This window comes from Dendrobates tinctorius, unplaced genomic scaffold (assembly GCF_039654945.1).
Source record: "Dendrobates tinctorius isolate UK_male_01 unplaced genomic scaffold, ASM3965494v1 ptg000070l, whole genome shotgun sequence".
In the NCBI taxonomy this organism is placed as follows: Eukaryota; Metazoa; Chordata; class Amphibia; order Anura; family Dendrobatidae; genus Dendrobates; species Dendrobates tinctorius.
In genome coordinates, this window is record NW_027361738.1 from 75,514,532 (window position 1) to 75,535,935 (window position 21,404).

Sequence of the window (21,404 nt, forward strand, 5' to 3'; positions counted from 1 at the left end):
TGTGTGTTGTTTGTTAGGTGAGTGAAATTTTAATGGCTATAGTGGTTTATTTTTTTCTACTTCTATGTGGACTGTTGGGACTCTGACTAGTCACTTTTCTTCAAGCTGAAATATGTACCTTGGAATAGGTGAGCTCACTGTTCCCATAAATTAATCGCTTTGTTCTTATATCTAGGCACTATACTGAATAGGTCTGGTATATAAATGGAAGCAGCCACATTGACCAAGCAGTCTAATTTTCCATCTTCATTTTGTAGAGCAGGAGGAGCTGAGCAGATTGATGTATTATCTTGTGTTAAATAGTCATTATAATTTGCATTTTATTCATTTAAATTCCTACTTATTTTATAAATAGGAGTCCAGTGGGCGGTGCTAAACAATTACTGGGAGCTATATCCATCAGCTGAGAATTTTTCCATAATGTTATAGTATATATAAATCTTCTCAGCTGGACTTTCTCTATAACGTGATGCCTGTAGATTGGATATCATTTCATGGTGACCGGGTCATTATTTTGTGTACTGTATGGTGGTATTGTATTATTCGCACACTGCATATTATTGCCTTTTGTGCACTTTGTCTTTGAAAGACTATTGTGTTTTGTGTGACTGTTTACAACCTAGATATTTTTAAAATGTTATAAAGCTTCATCTTTTACACAAAGGCATTTTTTCTAGTGCCATTTCCTACCTAAAACCACCGGGAGGTCATCATCACACAATGTTTTGCCCATGAGCGCTCACTGACCTTATTCTGCCCTTGTACCATACACCATTTTTGATCTACCACTATAGAATACATTCACTCGGTCATGCTAAGAACATGTTAGGAAAAAGGTGTCTGTGTGCTCTCTTTCAACGGCGTTGAAAGAAAACACAATGAAGGTTCTGCTCATTTCCGACTGCTACAAAAGAAATAAAAAGTCTGTCCACAGTGTGCGGAATTATCCATATAGTTCGGAAGAAGTCTGGTAAAAATCTTATGCCCGTCCCTCAATCTGTGAAGTCAACACGGGTGTAGTGATAGAGAATGGATGCAAGCCAGAGATTTGTTCAAAGTAGAGATTACAACACCCCCTTCCATTTTTATCTGGAAGACAACTGGTGAGACTTAGAGGGGTACTCATAAAATTATGGCTTATCCACGGGATGTGTAATAAATATATGGGAGGTGCGGGTCTCGTCAACGGGAACGTGATCTTGATATATGGCGTTGTAAGTGAAGAGGTGGCCAGAATTCCCATACATACTTGGCTCTTGTTCATCATGTGTGTGAGTGCATCTAAATTAAGACTACCTCGCCAATGATAGTTGTGTCCGACGGTGCCATTTTCTTAAGACCGATGTGGATTCCATTGGTGGGATCTGTATTCCATTGGTGGGATCTGTATAAGGCATCCATAAACATTACATCATAGTCATCCAAACCTGCCCATTTCAGTGGAATTGCCCACCCATATGTATATGGGATCCCCACAACTGTCACCGACAGAGGATATGGGGAGGAGAAAGATCAAGTAGTTTCAATTTAATAGTCCAATCTTTTTGTACTCCCTGGAGAGGTGTCTGGAAGGGGCTTTTCCTCTTTCTCTACAAATCCACCCTCGGCCAAATATCAGAATTCAGGAGAAATAACTGATGGACCTACAATTCTTTGATGTGTATATCCAGCTTTAGTTTCCTTGATTAGTTGAGGAAGGTGTTAGGGACGGTGGAATGCACTAAATATCAATAATATGAAGTGCGTTTGCCGCCCGGGGTCCACCGTGCAGTAGGTGTAACAACCGCTGCTGAGTAATGGCAGACTAGCTATATGGCGGTATACTGCGCAGAGGTGCGCAGAGCGGACTCTGTTAAACTCACAGAGACACTTTAGTACAAAAAAGCATAAACGCCGAGCCTGTTAGCTTCACAGGTCTCAGCTGGCGTGCACACACGGTATACGGTCACAGGACACGGCCCAAGGCCGAGGTCGGTGTCCGTCCTGACCTATCGTGCGTGTGGCGTCGCTACCGTGGACGCCAGTAAGTGCTGCTAACTGCAGCGCGGCGGTAACTACTGCCGCTGTACGACAGTGCCGTGAGGCATCACGCTATCGGACGCTAGTGTAGCGGTGCGGTATGCACTGTGGCGTATGGCTTGCCACTGACTCGCGCTGACTATAACTCTAGTTCCCTATCCACATGCGTAATATCAGAGGGAAGGGGTTTTATAATGAGTCAGTCACCAGAATCATACACCCGTCACCATTTACACATAGCAAGTATAGCCTATACTAGCTCATGGCCGAGCGGCCATGCGGGCCTTTTATAGCCATGCGCTTCCGGGACCTTCCAGACCTCTGAGATGGTCCAATCGGATCAGGACAAGGACCTGAGCACGTGACCCCCGATCTCCACTGGGAGATTGTCTCGTGGGCATGCCCAGTAGCATGGCGAGAGGACTTAGTCTCTGGAGTGGTTTCCTGCAAAGCAGGCTGCGCTACCATTTCTGGTCCAGAGGTGGCAGCAACATTCAGAACCAGAGAGCTGGTCTGAGCAGGGTGCCTGGATCGCCGAGATTGCTGTGCAGGTCCCTGAGTGGTCGGAGAGGAATGGGAGACCGCTGGATGTATGGCTCTGGATTCCTGCTGTGCAGCTGCAGGAATCTGACACCTGACAGAAGGTCCCTGCTGCAGTCAGTTGTCTTACAGCAGAAAAAATTTTGTCTGAGGTTTGTACGTCCAAATTTTGCTAATAGCAGTGTTTAACACCTTCTGATTTTGAAGAACAGTAAGTATGTCTTTCATCTACTATATTAATTTTCCTTGGTTGACTACTGCACCTACAGACCTCAACATTGCCCATTTCGTGGTGTCCTCAGTGCTGAGAAATACAGGCAGATACCTACTCTTTCTACAATACCATCAAGGAACACAGAAAAAACACAGTATAACAAACGTATAAAATACTCTGCTGTAAAAATATATAACAGTAGACAGCAAGTGCCAGTAAAAAGATAACAAAAACAGGGTGTTTAGTTGATACGTGTTTTGTGCGTTTCAGTCTCTTGGTGGGGTGAACACTGTCCGACCGCCTTGTTCATTTGTGTGCATGGCTCGTGTGTGTTTTTAATACCATCAAGGAGTTGTCTGATTGGCTCTAAATTAATTCTGCAGCAGGACAATGACCCCAAACACACAGCCAACGTTGTCAAGAACTATCATCGGTGTGAAGAAGATTAAGTCCTAGAAGTGATGATATGGCCCCACAAAGCCCTGATCTCAACATCATCCAGTCTATTTGGTCTTGCATGAAGAGAGCCAAGGGTTTGTACCAACGACATCCACAGAAGATCTGTGGTCAGATCTCCAAGTTGTTTGGATCAACCTGTTGCATTCCTCCATAAACTATGTGCAAGTACAAGTGTACCTTGACGAACAGATGAAGGCAAAGGGTGATCACCAAATATTGATGTCATTTGGATTTCTCTACCATTCATTCACTTAACTTTTTTGTATCAAGAAACAAAATGTACCGTAATTAACACTTCTATTTTTGGAAGCATTCCTTTTTTGAATCATCTTTTGAACACCTGCTTAATACTTTTGCAAAGTGCTGTATATATTGTACATTTGCTATTCCTTTGCCTCATTTTATGAGTTTCCGCTCTCTGCTTCAGGCAGATTCGCCTGCCATGATTCACTTTGCCATGTGGCAGGATGATAATTTGCAGACTACACAGCTGGCGTTTCAGCATTCTGTTACATTCTTCTTTCTGTGTATTTACCAGTCCGGTCCTTGATCTAAATGTTTTTTTTTAGGCTCTAACACCACCGAGTACAGGGGATACAAACAGCTTTGTAGCAAAGTGTGTAAACAATTAAGAGGTTGATGGTACCGTGGAAGACGTCAACAAGCATCGCTGGCATAAAAATCAAACAAGAGCCGTAAAACAGAGTGCGAAAAAAAGGTGTAACTAACGTACACAACACAACATCCGACACGTGGGCCAGAAACGCTGACTCTTTCTCAGCAAAATGACAAATCGACGTGTCATTTCGCTAAAACGTAAGCCGGTTAAGGCCTAAAATGATAATGAGAAGCTCAAAACACTTGTTCTTGGTTTATATGGAAATCATTTGCAACCATTACAGAGGTACTGCCATTCATCTCTGTGGTCGTAACACACTATCCATAGACAATACATCATCCACGGAGGATCTAATGTGTGTTGGTGTTTGTAGGACCACCGTCACATAGACTGGAATTGCTTTGCCTGATCCTGTAGTTTTCCAAAATTTAAGTTTCACCAGCTTATATGAGTCATCTTTGCGCGCACAGAGTTCTGACAAGTAGACCTCATGGAGTGGGTTCCCTGATTGGAAACACCTTTGAACCATGCCATACTACTTTTCCTCAGCAGTGGCCTCTACACGGGAATGGTATGGCCTCCAAGGGCTTCCTTCAGCAATAAAGAGGGGTCAACCCTGGTCTCTGAAGGTTTTTGTAACAAGACTCTTGGCATTTAGCTAATTGCGGGACTGGCTTCAATAATTGTCGTGAACAGAGAACCACTTTACCAATTTACCAATTGCCATATATATGTAATTTTTTCTAGCAGGTCCATATGGCACTGTTTTCCTGAATGTCGGGCTGAAGAGCTAGGTGGGCAACTACTACCTCCAAAGCCGCTTCAATCACGAACACATTGTTGGACTATACAAAGAACCCATCTACTGCTCTTGTTGGAGATGTCTTCTGTGTCCACCCTATATCTAATCTTGTTATCCAACTGACTAGCCCTCAGCTCATATCTATAGACATTTTAATGCGGAACAGTTGACTATATCAAGACTAGGTTTATATACAGGAAAGTGAAGGCCATATCTCCAGTACGGAGAGGAGCAGGAACATAAACAAAAAGTTTCAGGAGAACAGAGACATTTAGACTAGGTAAAACATTTATATAGTATAAGCGTTGGTGAAAGATTCTATTTCCTCTTCAAAATAATGATCCGTCACTTGAGGAAGCAGAGGCAAAATGTCCGCCGGGCGTAGACAGAAGCAGGGTCGTGGTCTCGTGAATACCACCTTAGGCCGGGATCACACATGCAAGAAATACGGCTGTCTCGCATGTTAATACCCGGCACTGCCGCCGGCACTGGGGAGCGGAGCGTGCGGCTCCATGTATTGCTATGTGGCCGCACACTCCGCTCCTGAGTGCCGGCGGCAGTGCCGGGTATTAACATGCAAGACTCGCCATGTTTCTCGCATGTGTGATCCCGGCCTTATCCTTAATATGGTCTAACATGTTACACTTTATAAAAACTAATCCCATAATGTCTTAGGATTTACCTCCACTCAATCTATCTTTTGTGTGCATCAGCTAGTCTTTGCATTAATGTACTTGCTATTTTCAGTATAAATTTCATATTTTTTTTTACTTTTGCACCTTATTTAAAATATATACTACAGAAAGAGTGCACTGACATTTTCTCCTATAGCGTTGCCCAAAGGGTCTAGTTGTAAAATAAAAAAAATGATTAAATAGAAAAAATACAGAAAACAAGACCCGCAATTGTCGCAAGCAATAGCCGTTTTTAACCTTTTAATGGTGTTTTCTTGGCTGAAAAAAAAAAGAAGAAAGATACCCAATACTCGCCTGCTAATTCCCTGCCGCACTGGATGTCTCCATTGGTCTGTGTTTATTTTGTTGCAGTAGCCGGATGCCAGTCTGTCCATATGAATGCTGTAGTTAGTCACTGGCTTCAACGATGATGCCAATATGTAGAGAGAAGGTCTAGGCCAGAACTTGGCTATTGACGATCACTGCTACAAAGCCACGTTGGCCACTTGATCGACGATAACTGGTGCTTATTTTTTATTTTTTTACGTTTTGTTGCTCTTAATAATAATAATTAAATCCTTGACTATCCTTCTAATACAGTTTCTTATGGAATATATTAGCTCTGTATAAATAATAGAGAACCTACCTTACTGGATAGGAATTATTGGCGTGATGTAAATAAGTCCTATTGGAAGCTTCTGAGCTTTAGTACATTTTTCCTTTCTTTCCCTGCGTTACATTTCTACCATTGGCAGCATTTCGTGACCTGGCTCGTTCACCCCCTCTCGGTCATAATGATGCCTTCCACATTGAACGGCTTCAGAAATGTGAATTCATCTCTTGAAATCGGCACATCAAACGCAAGTCCTTATTTTATACTCGAATCTCAGCCTCCCACAGGTCTAAATTAAGTGTTCAAATTAAATGAAAGCCTAAGGCGTTTAGTACCTAATTCTCTTCCATTTAGAAGGTTCTGCAATGTTTTAGTACTTAACCATTTTAAGGTTTACTTAACCTTAAGTGGCTGAGGTTAAATGCACCCCGTCTATGTGTCTTGTTTATGGGAGGAAAAGGAAAAAAGCTGCATCGACAGGAATAAAAGAAATGTAGGCTTAAAGGGTACCCACTTTTTGTACATTTGTGGCATTTTTTAAAGCATGTTTCGAGAACTGGGATGGCTGGGCATTGCACTTGGCAATTCTTAGAACTTTGGTGGCGCATTTTTGCGGACATCTTCCCACTGAGAAACGCATTTGACAAGGCCCTGATCTAGCGATTGATGCAGGTTTGAAGGATGGGTTCCACATTTATTATGCTCCCCTACAGATGAATGAAGATCGCACTGCATGTGCGTTCACCTCTCCACTGACAGAAGCATGGCTATATTGTCTAGATAGATGTTGGCAGCATTATACATTATTTACATATCCTTTGGATTTGCCATGAATGTATGAGATGGGATAACCCCCATGAGTGTTGTGCAGCACCGTTCAAAAGAGCCAGAAAAGGGCACTCATAACGGGGGGGAATTTGAGTCGTCAAATTTGCAGAATAAGAAGTGCATGAACGAAAAGTGTTGAAACAAAATTGGCAGGGATTAGTGGGGGAGGTAGGACAACAATTCAATGAGTTTACTATGTTTGAAGCCAGAAAATGGTGCAAAAATCCTCAGCACAATTGTAGATTTAATTTTCTGGCTTAAAAACTGTTCAAAATGTGCAAAATATATGAACCATGCATGTCACATGTCGTCTTTTATCCTGAAGAAGGACTATGTCTGATGTCTGTTGTAACCCAAATGACTCTTTAAATACTGATCTTAATGTCTGACGTGCGGCTATATCTATCTGCCTTACTGGGTGACACATCAGAAGTTGTGATTGGGGAGGATCCATTTATTATATCCTCACTAATTTCTAATATTATGTAACTTAAGTTCTTAACTGAGCGTAAAACCCTTTTGGATTGTTCAAGAATGGGAATAAGCGGACCCGTAGATGTTCGGGTTCGACTCTGCTTTAGTCCAAAGTTCAGTTCGAGTACCAGAACTGTACCAAAAAATGAACCAGAACCTGAACCCCATAGAAGTCAATAGGGATCTGAGCTTTGGTGCTGTAAAATAGTCGTAGTAAGAGTTGCGTAGTAACTTGTAGGATGTCGGTGATCTTACAAAGTGTGGGAAAAGTCCAGAGTTAACCCACACAGACATGAGATAATATGCAAAGTCCACACAGATGTTGTCCCAGGTCTGTTTCAAACCAAGGCAGCCAAGGTGTCAGTTCCAACCAATGACCCACTTGAATTTTCTCCTATGGGAATTGCCCGCTGCTCAATAGTGTGAAGGCACAAGGAATCCTTGCACCTCGATACTGGCTCTGCTAGGGGTCTAGTACTGATTATATAATACAATGTGCAGCCCTAAAGCTACAGATGAAGTATATTCCCATCATCGATGCCATAGAGGTGTGGAATCTTTTTTCTGCCAAGGGCCATTTGGATATTTACACCATCCTTCGAGGGCCATACGAACTCCGCCCACAAAGTACATCCTGACTCTGGCACTGGTTTCATGACTTAATCTTTCATTGCATGCCCTTAAATGTTCAGTCGTGAACACTGCGTGTGTGTGCTAACAGAGCAAGAAGAAATTAATGAGATTGTGGCAATCAAAATACAGCTCCCTGCCCAAGAATGCGGTCCCTGAGAATCTGCTCGGGGGGCCTGATAAAAGGTCATCGAGGGCCGTAAATGGCCCTGGGGCCTGAGGTTCCCCACCCCTGCCATAGACTATAGCATTGTACACTCTGTATAATACAGCATTTCATTCTGAATGGCAAATTCTAAATAAATAACTCATCTGTAAGAGCCAAGGTGTGAATGCTGACTACACGACAGGTCCGCCACCGCGAAGAATAACTAATGGCACCTTTTTAACCAGAAAAAAGCCCATATGAAATATGCTAATGTCTAAATAAAACTCATTTAATTTTTTTCTTACTTTCCTAAGTTCTTTTTTTTTTCCAGTTCATCTCCTGATGTTTATTAAAATAGCTCCTTGCTCCAAAATACATTAAGATTAATGAAGCTCAGCCTACCCCCCAACCCTCCTTTCCTGCTTCCCACCCACCATATAATTTTGCATATATATCATCTTCCAGGCAGGTCGTTCAGACTTAGTAACAATTTCAACCTTATAAAATTACGAGACCTTCGCTTCGTAAGGACCTGAAGCGGCGGAGAGATACTGCTTAGCACAACATTTGCAAGTCATAGACTGTTTACCACCAACCTTATGTTCTTTCCCAAGTGCACCATGAAAAAAAAGTTGTCTGCTCATTTACTTGTACTGTTTTCCGAAATGTTCTTTTTTTTTTTTTTTTTTCCCAAATTAGGATTGGGCTCCCTGATGCACTGGAAATATTAACGGAGCGCTTTTTTTTTTTTTTCTTTTACCCCAAATGAGTTAACGGATGTGTAGTAAATAATCTTTATAAGTTGCTAGGCTAAATAAGCAAGGATTACAGCAGCCGGAGAAGAGATGGTATGCTTTAAAATGAGAGGTGTGAATAAAAAAGAAATAGGCTTCTGAAGAAGTGGCGTGTTACCAGGCTATGTAGTGTATCACTAAGCGTCGTGTAACGGGACTGAAGAAGGTGGTCATCATGGTCTTCTGCTATAAATCTTCTACTGCATATAATTTACAGTTCTCCAGCTTCTTTAGCAAAAGGACACAAATAATCGTTTTTAAAAGGGTCATGTGATGGTGTGATATGCTATATGGATATCATTTTGTGTATATTGCTATTTCACTGATTTGCATAGTGTTAATCTTGATGCCTTGTATGTCTGCAGCCTGACTTTTATCTTATCTATGACTCTTGATGACCCCCTGTAGTGTCATAATCCCCCAGGTACCTTTTGTCAAGTCTGGGAGGCCTGAAAACCGGCCCCAACCTGTTTGACTCTCCCTGGACATAATGAGGGGGCTGGGGAGGATAGGGGCTGGGCAAGTCAGTTGCTGTGTGCAGAGCATGGTGTGAAGACAGGACTTCGGAGAGAAAGAAGAATATATGGAACATGTTATCACTGTCAGCTGGATTTTGGACTCTCATCTCCCTGGACATGTTATACTGTTACTGAATTGCATTCAGATTCTGGACTATCTATCCTTTGTGGGGTGGACTGAATATGGACCTTTCATATTTTTGCGTAAATAAATGTCTTGGAATTGTTCACTCTCCTCTTGCTCTGTTGATTGTGTGATACCAGAGAAGGACCCTGTGACAACTGGTGGCAGCAGTGGGATCAGAGCAGAAGGAATGGAGGACAACGGCCCATCAACATCTGGAACCAGCACCGCAGAGTATAAGAACTGGACTGCGGTGAACCTACAAACAAAGGCCCGTGAATTGGGAGTCAGCTACAAGGGACTCTCCAAGGAGCAGCTGATTGAGGCTTTGGAAGGAGTTCGCCTGCAAGATGACGCTGAGAAAGGATCCCCACAGCAAACGGAGGAAAGACTGCAGTCGGAGGTAAATACTCAAAAAAGTCAGTGGGTTGTGTGGTACCAGGAGATGTTGGCATTGCTGGGAGAAGAGGCTACCATAGAAGATAAGAGGGAGGCCATTCATAGAGCTCGAGAGGGCATTGCTAGAGAGGCAGCTCGCTGTGGAAGCAGCTAGAAGCTCCTGACAGACTGTAACCCCAGCACCCACCATGAGGGAACTCCCCAGAGTGTCCCGCAAAGACTTCAAGCCGTTTAATGAGGCTTCAGGTGACATTGAGGGCTTCTTCCAAGACTTTGAGCATCAGTGTCGATTAATGGAAGTCCTGGAAAGGGAGCGAGTCCGACATCTGGTGGGGCTCTTAGAGGGTGGAGCTGCTGCAGCCTATAGCGCTATGGACCCTCGGTGGAACTGTGAGTATGTGGAGATTAAACAGACTATTTTAGAACATTATGCTATCACCCCAGACTCATATAGGGCCAAGTTCCGAGACCTCCCATGCACCACGGGGGGATTGTTTAGGATTTATGCACATAAGATGTCGGAGATGGCTGGAAGCAGAAAACGCCTTTACTGTGGAAGATGTATACAGGCGTTCCTTATAGAACAATTTCTTGCCAAGTGCCCCGCGGAGGTACGGGAATGGGTCCGGGAGCGCACGCCGTGTACCGTGGATAAAGCTGCAGTCCTGGCCGATGAAGCCCTTACTATCCGACCACAATGGAGGAGGCTTCTGGACAATGAACCACGGCCTGCTCCCGCGCCCCGTCCCCTCAGATTATATCTGCCCTTCCACCTAGTCGCAAGCCGCTGACTATCACGCCTCCCAATCCTGGGCCCCAACAGTTCTGACCACGACCTGGGGGTATCACAGAGAGGAGATGTTATGTGTGTGGGCAACCTGGACATTTGCAGTTTGGATGTCCCTCAAGGATTCGGAGGGAGCTCCACGCAGCCCCACCTCGTCCAGTGCATCTGGTGCACTCCATCCCGGCTGAGAAAGAGCTACCACCATCCCCACCAGAGTGGACCACCGTCCACGGCACCATAGATACTCCTCCTGGAGTGTACGGACTTCGGCCTCTGTCCTTTGGCTACCCAGAGCAACGGCAACGCCACCTGCAGGATGTCTTAATTGATGGATACAAAGTGTCAGGATTTAGAGACACGGGGGCATTTCTGACTATCGCTGACACCCGTGTGGTTCGACCCGAGGCAATTCACCAGGGTGCAGGAATTCCCATTGTCTTGGCGGGGGGTGTCTGCAAATATATACAGTGTGCTTTGGTGCATTTGGATTATGGTTTTGGAGAAAAACTGTGCTGGATTGGAGTTATGGGAGGACTTCCTGCAGATATCCTCCTTGGGAACGACATTGGGGAGTTAGTGTCATTTTGTGGGAGCAGTCACCCGACTACAGGCCCTTCAAGCACCACAACATCCGGACCCCACTGAGGAGCAATCTGTTTGGCCAGAAGGTCCGTGGGCCTCTCAGTCTTCTGAAAGAACAATTGGAGGGAGATATCGCAGACATTGGAATGCCCATCATTCTCTACATTCTAGAGTTCAGAGATCGTCTTGCCCAGCTAGTGGCTAATGATCAACAGCAAATGGCCCAGTCCAGTCAAGAAACCTGGTATGACCGTAACGCCAAGACCCGGGAATTTATGGAAGGACATCAAGTGCTTATAATTATTGCAACCCCTGCCACTGTACAAGGAACTATAAATGATTGAGCAATGTGGACTATAGTGAGCAGGCCAGAGGTCTGTGTAGACCTCATAGCGTGCTCACTTATTATGAGGGGGGAGAGGTTGTGATGGTGTGATATGCTATATGGATATCATTTTGTGTATATTGCTATTTCACTGATTTGCATAGTGTTAATCTTGATGCCTTGTATGTCTGCAGCCTGACTTTTATCTATGACTTTTGATGACCCCCTGTAGTGTCATAATCCCCCAGGCACCTTTTGTCAAGTCTGGGAGGCCTGAAAACTGGCCCCAACCTATTTGACTCTCCCTGGACATAATGAGGGGGCTGGGGAGGATAGGGGCTGGGCAAGTCAGTTGCTGTGTGCAGAGCATGGTGTGAAGACAGGACTTCGGAGAGAAAGAAGAATATATGGAACATGTTATCACTGTCAGCTGGATTTTGGACTCTCATCTCCCTGGACATGTTATACTGTTACTGAACTGCATTCAGATTCTGGACTATCTATCCTTTGTGGGGTGGACTGAATATGGACCTTTCATATTTTTGCCTAAATAAATGTCTTGGAATTGTTCACTCTCCTCTTGCTCTGTTGATTGTGTGATACCAGAGAAGGACCCCGTGACAGGTCACACGTAGTTTCCCCTTCACCCAACCTGTGAATTGAGCATAGTCTGAGGAATGTTCCCCAGGACGTCTCTGTTGTAGGTCTCAAGAACAAGGGGAATTCTATCATGCGGTCTACATGGCTCACTGGTTCTCTTTTTTTTTATGATTTCCCAAGGCAGCACAATTTAGATAACTGTTCTAATCCGTAGATCATGGAAAGAGCTAATTTTCATAATGGAGATCCAATTAGTAGGGAGTTTTATGAGCAGAGCATTCTGGGACAGAGAATGCAAAATAACTTTCCTCCAGAAGGTAGAATACTGTTTCTCTATGACTCAAGATGCGACTTGAAATATAGTTTTCTTTTTCTGAAAAAGATGTTTTGCAGACTTTATTTTTCCATAGGGAGCATTGCCATAAAGAGTTTCTGCTCCCTGGATTTCCATAAGGAGGATCAGATCATTCAGTTACACAGTTTTCAACTCTTTAAGGCCTAGTCCAGATTTATTTTGTTCTCTATTGTGTTGAGGTTTCCATCGAAATCCCAGAAAAATTGAAATAAGATTGAAGATCTGACCGCTATTAAGACTAATAGGGCAGGCAGAGTAATGTTTCACTCTTTTTGGCCTCTTTTCCAGAGGTGTCCATCTTTTTTAGGAGGACTCTGTTGCGTGGTAGATTCTTCTTCGAAAGATGGACACTTCTGGAACATAGGTCAGACAGAGTAGAAAGTGACACAAAATGGTTCCTTCAAGAGTTCCATCTGAATCAGGTTTTTTGGGATGTAGGCAAAGAAACCTAATGGAGTGCTCAATGTAGAGCACAGGATAAATGTGAGCCCAGCCTGAGGAACCTTGAAACATAATCATTAGAGGGGTTTTCCAACAGTTGAATAAATGTTTTTCTCTGGATGAATAGTTTAAAATAATAAACCGAGGCACACTTGCTCTTCAGCATTGGTGCACATCCAGCGCAGGCGGCTTTGTAGGTCTGCACCAGCTTTGGAAGTGATATTGTCATGATCCAGGTTGGATGATGACAGTTAAAAGCACATGTAACCTTTTTTTTTCCTTAAGCTGTGTGCTTAAGTTTGGTTTTGCCTCGGTGGCCATTAGGATTATTACACAGTAGTGTATTTTGTTCCAGTTTGCCCCCCGGTGGTAGTTAGCGTTATTACACGGGAATCACTAACAGGTGTGATTCCTCTGGCTTAACTATAAAGGTGTGTCATGTGCTCTTACTGGGGATGGTGATATTGTTCATTTCAACCATCCTTGGTGGAGAAAGGAGCGAGAGAGAGTTTCTTGCAGCACAGTCAGTCCTGGTGTGGAAGGAGTCAGAGGGGATTTCCTTGCAGCTCTGACAGAGCTTGGTGGCAGCTATTCAGGAGGAAAGCTGCATTCTGGTGGTGGACTCTGTTGCTGGGAGCAAGAGCAACAGAGCAAAGCTAAGTGGTGTTTCCCTGTTTGTGCCTTTCCTTTATGTGTGTTTCAGTGCAGTGGTGGGATTAATCTCTGCACCGGCCATTTCACCAGAAAGGGGTAGGTGCAGGGCGAGCTAGGGTTCTTAGGTATCCTGATCGGCGCCCGGTGCAGAACCGGCCTAGGGATCGGTAGGAGTTTAGACACTGACTCAGGGGAGTGCAGGAGGTCTCCACGTCCCCGTTCCCTATCGCAGGGCCCACCATTGTAATTGTTTCCCTGGTGTTTCCCCTTATTATTTAAATTCGCCCTGCTGGAGGCGGTGTATCCAGTTTTACGTGTATTTCTGAAATTCGCCTGCAGGAGGCGGTGTATCCGGCTGCACGTCTTATTATTTCAATTCGCCCTGCTGGAGGCGGTGTGTCCAGTCACACGTTGACCATTACAGATATCTTGCACAAAAGGAAATTTTCTGCTCACCCCTCTTCACTCCTTATCACACCTCCGACGCACGGAAACACCCTGACCCGGATGTATAGTATTCCATGATCATTCCATGATTAAGCCCTTTCAGGGTGAAACGCGTAGGAAAGTGCTCCCCTCCATATGCCTCTTTATGTTGTTTTTACTTGATGGTAAGAAGATTTTATATTTTCAATAAAGCAATTGTTATTTTATCTCCTGGAGACGCTGGAAAATCTTTTTCTATGTTGTGCATTACAGATATCTTCTCCGTTTGGAAGTTACTTGGATTCCTGCTGCCTTTGTTGGTCTGCAGCGGTCAGATGACAATAAAGGCTTTTTCACACGTCTGTATAAAAAATCATGTGACTTTTTTTTTCTCAGTTGTCATCCATGCGCAATCTGTTTTTTTTTGGTTTTTTTTTACAGCAGCTATTATTCCTTAAAATTGTTTTCTTGGGGGGCACCCAGAGGCTTGATTAGGCAAGTCTCATCCGATTTAAGAAATTCATGCATGATGCATTTTTTTTACATGCATATTCAGTCATTGAACAAAAATCGCTCCATTATACTGCCCCATTGATTAACATTGGTTCGAGTGCTGTCTGTATGCCGTCCATTTTTTTCTTTTTTTTTTTTTTTTACAGACCGCACTAGGTCCAAAAATATATGAACCTGTTCTCAGAGCGAGTCGGCAATAAAAACATCCAATGACCTTCTCCTTTAGTTACCTGACCTCTGCAGCTGATCACTGGCTGCAGTGGTTCTGGTAACTTCCATAATGAGCAGAGATCTGTGTGGTAGATTAGATGGGATTAGCAGAAAAAGGATGTTCAGGCCTGACAGGTCTATAATTGAAAGACTGAAATGGTAATGACTCCCTTTCCACGCACCCATTGATGAAACCCGGACCCATTTTTTAATATAATAAAAATCACTGATGCCTGAATGAGGCAGAAGGTGGAACTTTTTGTAGCCAGGTTTTCTAATTTTAGGTGCGAATTACAGTTCTGTTCAAATGAACACATTGAGGAAGGTTTACGTTTTGTGTGTTCTCCTCGACAACGTGCATCAGAACTGTAAGCACTAATTAATCCAACTAAGGGGTTGGACATAAGTGGCTAAAGTGCAAACGATATCCGGCACTCGCATCTTCTTAAAATAATTTATTTTTTGATCCATTAGTATAAAAAGCACAAAAAATGTTTGAACTCAACAGCACAAAAATTTAAAAGGCAGAAAAGAAATATCGGCTGTGCTCCCAGGCAACATGTTTCAGACCTGCATGGTCCTTTGTCCGAGCCTCCGGCCTTCAGACCTTTTGGTTTGAAACATGTTGCCTGGGAGCGCAGCGGATATTTCTTTTCTGCCTTTTTAATTTTTATGCTGCTTTGAAAGATTGACACTTCTGGAACAAAGGCCAAACAGAGTAGAAAGTGACACAGAATGGCTCCTTCAAGACTTCCGTCTGAATCAGGTGGTTGTGTTCTACCATTTTTTTGTGCCTTTTATACTACTGGATCAATAAAGCAATTATTTTAAGAAGATGTGAGTGTCGGCTATCGTTTGGACTGTTGCTATTACTGGAGTATTTTATCGTGCACCTGGACCAGGGGAGCTGATTGCTCCTTTTTCACATAAGTGGCTAAAGATACTCCAAATTCACGGGGCTAAATGTGGTGCATTTTCAGACTGTCTAGTCTAAGTTTGTGTTGCCTGAATATTAGGATTAGAAAATCCACTCCATTGAGTTGTATGTAAATTAGTGCACTACTATAAATTCCAACTACCAACTAATAGACAAAATGAAAAAATATCTTTATAAGAAGTGACTTTTCATGGGAGTCTCGTAATTTGATGAGATAGCGTCAGCGTCGGACTGGAACACCTTGGGCCCACCAGAGAAAATCATTCTTGGGGCCCACTATGTAGCTGCATAGAGTTAAATACCAGACCACCAATTATGCGGTAAAACACGCTAATATCCGGGTATAATATAAGGTTGTACATGTCTTAATTATGTAGCAGGAGTTGGGGTAGCCCCCTCATAGAATATAAAGCAGCCCCCTCACATAGTATAATGCAGCCATCTCATAGAATATAATGCAGCCATCTCATAGAATATAATACTGCCCCCCTCATAGGGTATAATACTGCCCCCCTCATAGGGAAAAATGCACCCCCTCATAGGGTATAATGCACCCCCTCATAGGGTATAATGCACCCCCTCATAGGGTATAATACTGCCCCCCTCATAGGGTATAATACTGCCCCCCTCATAGGGAATAATGCACCCCCTCATAGGGTATAATACTGCCCCCCTCATAGGGTATAATACTGCCCCCCTCATAGGGAATAATGCTGCCCTCCTCATAGGGTATAATGCTGCCTCCTCATAGGGTATAATGCTGCCCCCTCATAGGGTATAATACTGCCCCCCTCATAGGGTATAATACTGCCCCCCTCATAGGGTATAATACTGCCCCCCTCATAGGGAATAATGCTGCCCTCCTCATAGGGTATAATGCTGCCTCCTCATAGGGTATAATGCTGCCCCCTCATAGGGTATAATACTGCCCCCCTCATAGTGTATAATACTGCCCCCCTCATAGGGAATAATGCTGCCCTCCTCATAGGGTATAATGCTGCCCCCTCATAGGGTATAATACTGCCCCCCTCATAGGGTATAATACTGCCCCCCTCATAGGGTATAATACTGCCCCCCTCATAGTGTATAATACTGCCCCCCTCATAGGGTATAATGCTGCCCTCCTCATAGGGTATAATGCTGCCTCCTCATAGGGTATAATGCTGCCCCCTCATAGGGTATAATACTGCCCCCCTCATAGGGAATAATGCTATATAGATATAGAGTTAGATAGATATAGATAGAAAGATAGATGTAGAAATAGATAGATATAGAGATAGATAGTAGAGAATGGATAGAAAGTAGATAATGGATAGATGTAGATAGAAAGATTCATAGAGATAGATAGAGATAGATATAAAGATAGATATAGAAAGAAATATAGATAGATAGATCGATAGGTAGATAGATATAGAGATAGATAGAAAATAGATAATGGATAGATAGATAGATATAGAGATAGATAGCTATAGATAGAAAGATATAGAGATAGATATATAGATAGAGATACATAATAGATAGAGATATACAGATATAATAATAATAATATAGACATATATAGATATAGAGATAAATATATATAGATAGATGGCTATAAATAAAAATAGATATAGAGATATATATAGAGATAGATAGATATAGAGATAATAGATATAGAGATAGATAGATAGATAGATAGATGGATAGATAGATATAGATAATAGAGATAATAGATAGATATAGAGATAGATATAGAGATAGATGGATAGATCAATAGATAGATAGATAAAGAGAGATAGAGATAGATAATGAGATATAGAGATAGATACAGAGATATAGTGTTAGATAGATATAGAGATAGATAGATATAGAGATAGATATGGATATAGAGATAGATAGACAGATATAGAGATAGATATAGAGATAGATAGATATAGAGATAATATATAGATAGATAGATAGATATAGAGATAATATATAGATAGCTATAGAGAGATATAGAGAGAGATATAGAGATAGATATAGAGATAGATATAGAGATTGATAGGTAGATAGATATAGAGATAATAGATAGATATAGAGATAGATAGATATAGATATAAAGATAGATAGAGATAGAGAGAGCGGTAGATAGAGAGAGAGATAGATATAGAGAGATAGATACAGAGATCGATAAATAGATAGAGAGATAGATATAGATATAGATAATAGATAGAGATAGATAAAGATAGATAATAAATATAGAGATAACAGATAGATATAGAGATAGAGTAAGATAGAAAGATATAGAGATAGGTAGATATAGATAATAGAGATAGCTAGATAGATAGACATAATAGATAGATATAGATATAGATAGATATAGAGATAGATAGCAAGATAGATATAGAGATAGATGTAGAGATAGAAAGATAGATATAGAGATAGAGCGATAGATAGATAGAGATAGATATAGATAATAGATAGAGATAGATAGAGAAAGATAGATAGATATAGAGATAGATATAGAGATAGAAAGATAGATAGATATACAGAGAGATAGATATAGAGATAGAGATAGATAGATAGATATAGAGAGAGATATAGAGAGAAATAGATATAGATATAGAGATAATAGATATATATAGAGATAGATAGATATAGAGAGAGATAGATACAGAGAAAAGATATAGAGATAAATAGATAGAGAAAGATAGATATATAGATATATAGATAGAAAGATATAGAGATAGAGCGATAGATAGATAGCTATAGAGAGATATAGAGATAGAGCGATAGATAGCGAGAGATATAGATATAGATAGATACAGAGAAAAGATATAGAGATAGATAACGGATAGATACATAGATAGATAGGTATAGAGATAGATAGATATAGATATTAGATAGAGATATATATAGATAAAGATAGATAGATATAGATGGTAGCTAGATAGATAATAAATATAGAGATAATAGATATAGAGATAGATAGATAGATAGATATAGAGATAGATATAGAGATAGAAAGATAGATATAAAGATAGAGCGATAGATAGAGATAGAAATAGATAGATATAGATATTAGATAGAGATAGATATAGAGATAGATAGATATAGATAATAGATAGAGATAGAAAGATAGATAGATATAAGAGAGATAGAGAGAGAGAGAGATATATATAGAGAGAGAGAGATAGATAGATACAGATAGAGAGAGTGAGAGAGATATTAAAAAAAAACAAAAAAAACACAATACTCACCTCTCCTCCTCGCTCCCACGCTGATTCCGGCAGCCGGCTTCAGTGTCAGGAGCTCCCCCTCTGCCAGACACACAGCGGGTGCGCGATGTAGTGACGTCATCGCGCACTGGCTGTGAGCCAGGAGCAGAGAGGACTGAGGGCGGCGCCGGCCCTGATGCAGAGCGGCTTACTGGGCTGGGGGCGGGGCCTCTGGGGGGTGGAGACCTGAAATGAGATTCACTGCTTCGCAGTGAATATTCATTTCTCTTTAGCAGCGGGGACAGGGGCTCCTGCCTCCTGACACCCGCTGCTGCTCCGCTGGCAGGGGCCCCCATAGCAGCTGCATGGTGTGCGACACACCACTGGCTGGGGGCCCCTGGAGCAGCGGGGGCCCTAGGCAACTGCTGGCCCTGTATGCCAGCAGGTGCCAGGGCCCACCAGATGCCAGGGCCCACCGGAGAATCCTCCGGTTCTCCGGTGGGCCAGTCCGACGCTGGATAGCGTGCTCAGAATTGAAATTAGAGAGACACTTATGCGCACCTACCTCTGTGTTCCTGCCAATGCCAACGGGATCCTTTTCCTGAGATTGATGTGGGTCCCCAATCTTCCTGACATTTATGACATTGTCTGTTCATATGTTATAAATATCACAGGTAGGAATAAAAAAGTGAATTTATCTATTAAGGGGTTTCCATGATTTTGCTTTTTTTTCTTATGGGGCCAAGAATTGATGCCAATCTCTGCCCGGTAGACCGGTCATGGACCACTCCTGCCGGCAATTGTGCTGCTCCATGTGACCTTGCGTCAACAGAGCTGCTCTTCCTTTTTCATTCTGATCTGTTGACGAGGCAGTTAGGCAGCGGGGAGCCGGCTGTCAATCAGCATGACATCTGCAGTGATGCCTCATTGACCGTGCAAAGCGGAAAAACAGAAGCTGCTCAGTCGACGTGACTTCACGGGAGGTCACTGAATCGCCGGCAGGAGCCTTCTGAACCAGCAGAGATCTGCGTGTGGCAGAACGGGAATGTAGATGGCAACTACCTGCTCGTAATTTCTTTGCCCCATAGGTAAAAATCAGCAAATTCGTAACGTAAACCTGTAACTAAAACTCCGTATAAGAAGGTGAACTTTTTTTTTTTTTTTTTTAGATTTTTCTTTGACATGTTGTAAATTGCAAAGTTTTCCTTTTAAACACAGAAATCAAATTCTTCTTTTTCAGTCCGCGTTGCCCCCGTATGAGTCTCGAATCACGACTGCCAAGTTACTAATAGAAGCTGAAGACTTTGCGGTAGGACTGTATTATTATTATTATTATTATTATTATTTATGCCTTTTTATTTCCTATTATTGGGATTACTATTCATGTTAGAGCCGGAGTCAGGTGTCCCCCTTTTTTTTTTTTTTTTGTGATACGAAGATGATATTTCATAATTACCCTGAACTTTTCTGCGTTTCTGAAATGTCAATTTGGATGATAGCACCCTATAAAGCACAGCAAGTGTTTCATTATCCCTGTATGTCACATGGTCCCCGAGGAGGTAAGGATATGACGGTAGAGCCAAGAACTCCCACCGTTCCAAGTTCTATTCAACAACCATATGACATTACATTAAAAAAAAAAAAAATGACGAGAGGAACTCTTTAGCCTTTCAGCTTGGAATTAATACTCGGCAAGATTTCCATCCCATCCATCATTTCGCAGCAAAAGTCTAATATGTTCTAGGTAAACAAAGCTTCAAAGAGAATGTCTGCTGTTATACGGCGCATATTTTTTTTTATCAAGTAATATGGCTAAGTAGAAAGTAGCGTTTGCTTTGATGTTAGCTTATCCATGTCAATTTTACTGCAAGAATGCCAAAAACCTCCTCCTTGATAAGTGCCCAATATTTAGTGATGCACTTATTGTGTCTGCTTTCGTGGTTGGAATAGAAATCTCCACCATTGTCTTATTTCCGGGGACGAGCGGCGCTGTGTTTTGTAGGATACAATATCTCCATGTACTCCAAAATACAATAGCAGTTAATAATAATCTTTAAAGAGTCTTAAAGGTTAATTGTGCGGGAAAGAAAAAGAAAATTCTTGACGACGTCTTGCAGTGAAGAGATGCTGATTGCGAAAAGTAAGGGACAGTTTAGATGATTGTATTCATCTCGTTTATTACTATGTTCGAGCATTTCTGGAATCAGGACCTGTGGAATAAAATCCTTGATTATTTTGTGGGAAAGCAGGGAGACACAACGGTCATTACAGATTTTGCCTAGCCACCCCGGAAGTCTTTCTACACTTATATATAGGAAAAACAAAGAAATGGAGTGCTTACTTCATATATATAGGAAAGTAAATTGTATTAATCACAATCAATAATTAAAAGAAAAAAAAAAAAGGTGTACATAAAGAAGGAAACCTCAGAAGTCACCCAGGGAATGGTCAAAAAAGTATGGCTATCACAGTTCAGAGAAATCTTCTAGATATACCGAGTCTATCACATGGGAATGCCTATTAACACTTGCTATAATGCT

General features: G+C 42.1%; 1 protein-coding gene across 1 annotated transcript in view; it reads left to right on the forward strand.

The window, feature by feature from the left end:
- LOC141095705 (uncharacterized) overlaps window positions 1-21,404 on the forward strand; it is a 510,166-nt gene that overhangs the window by 116,813 nt on the left and 371,949 nt on the right. Inside the window, 1 exon segment of the mRNA XM_073581947.1 lies at window positions 20,105-20,173. Coding sequence (XP_073438048.1) covers window positions 20,105-20,173 — 69 coding nt within the window.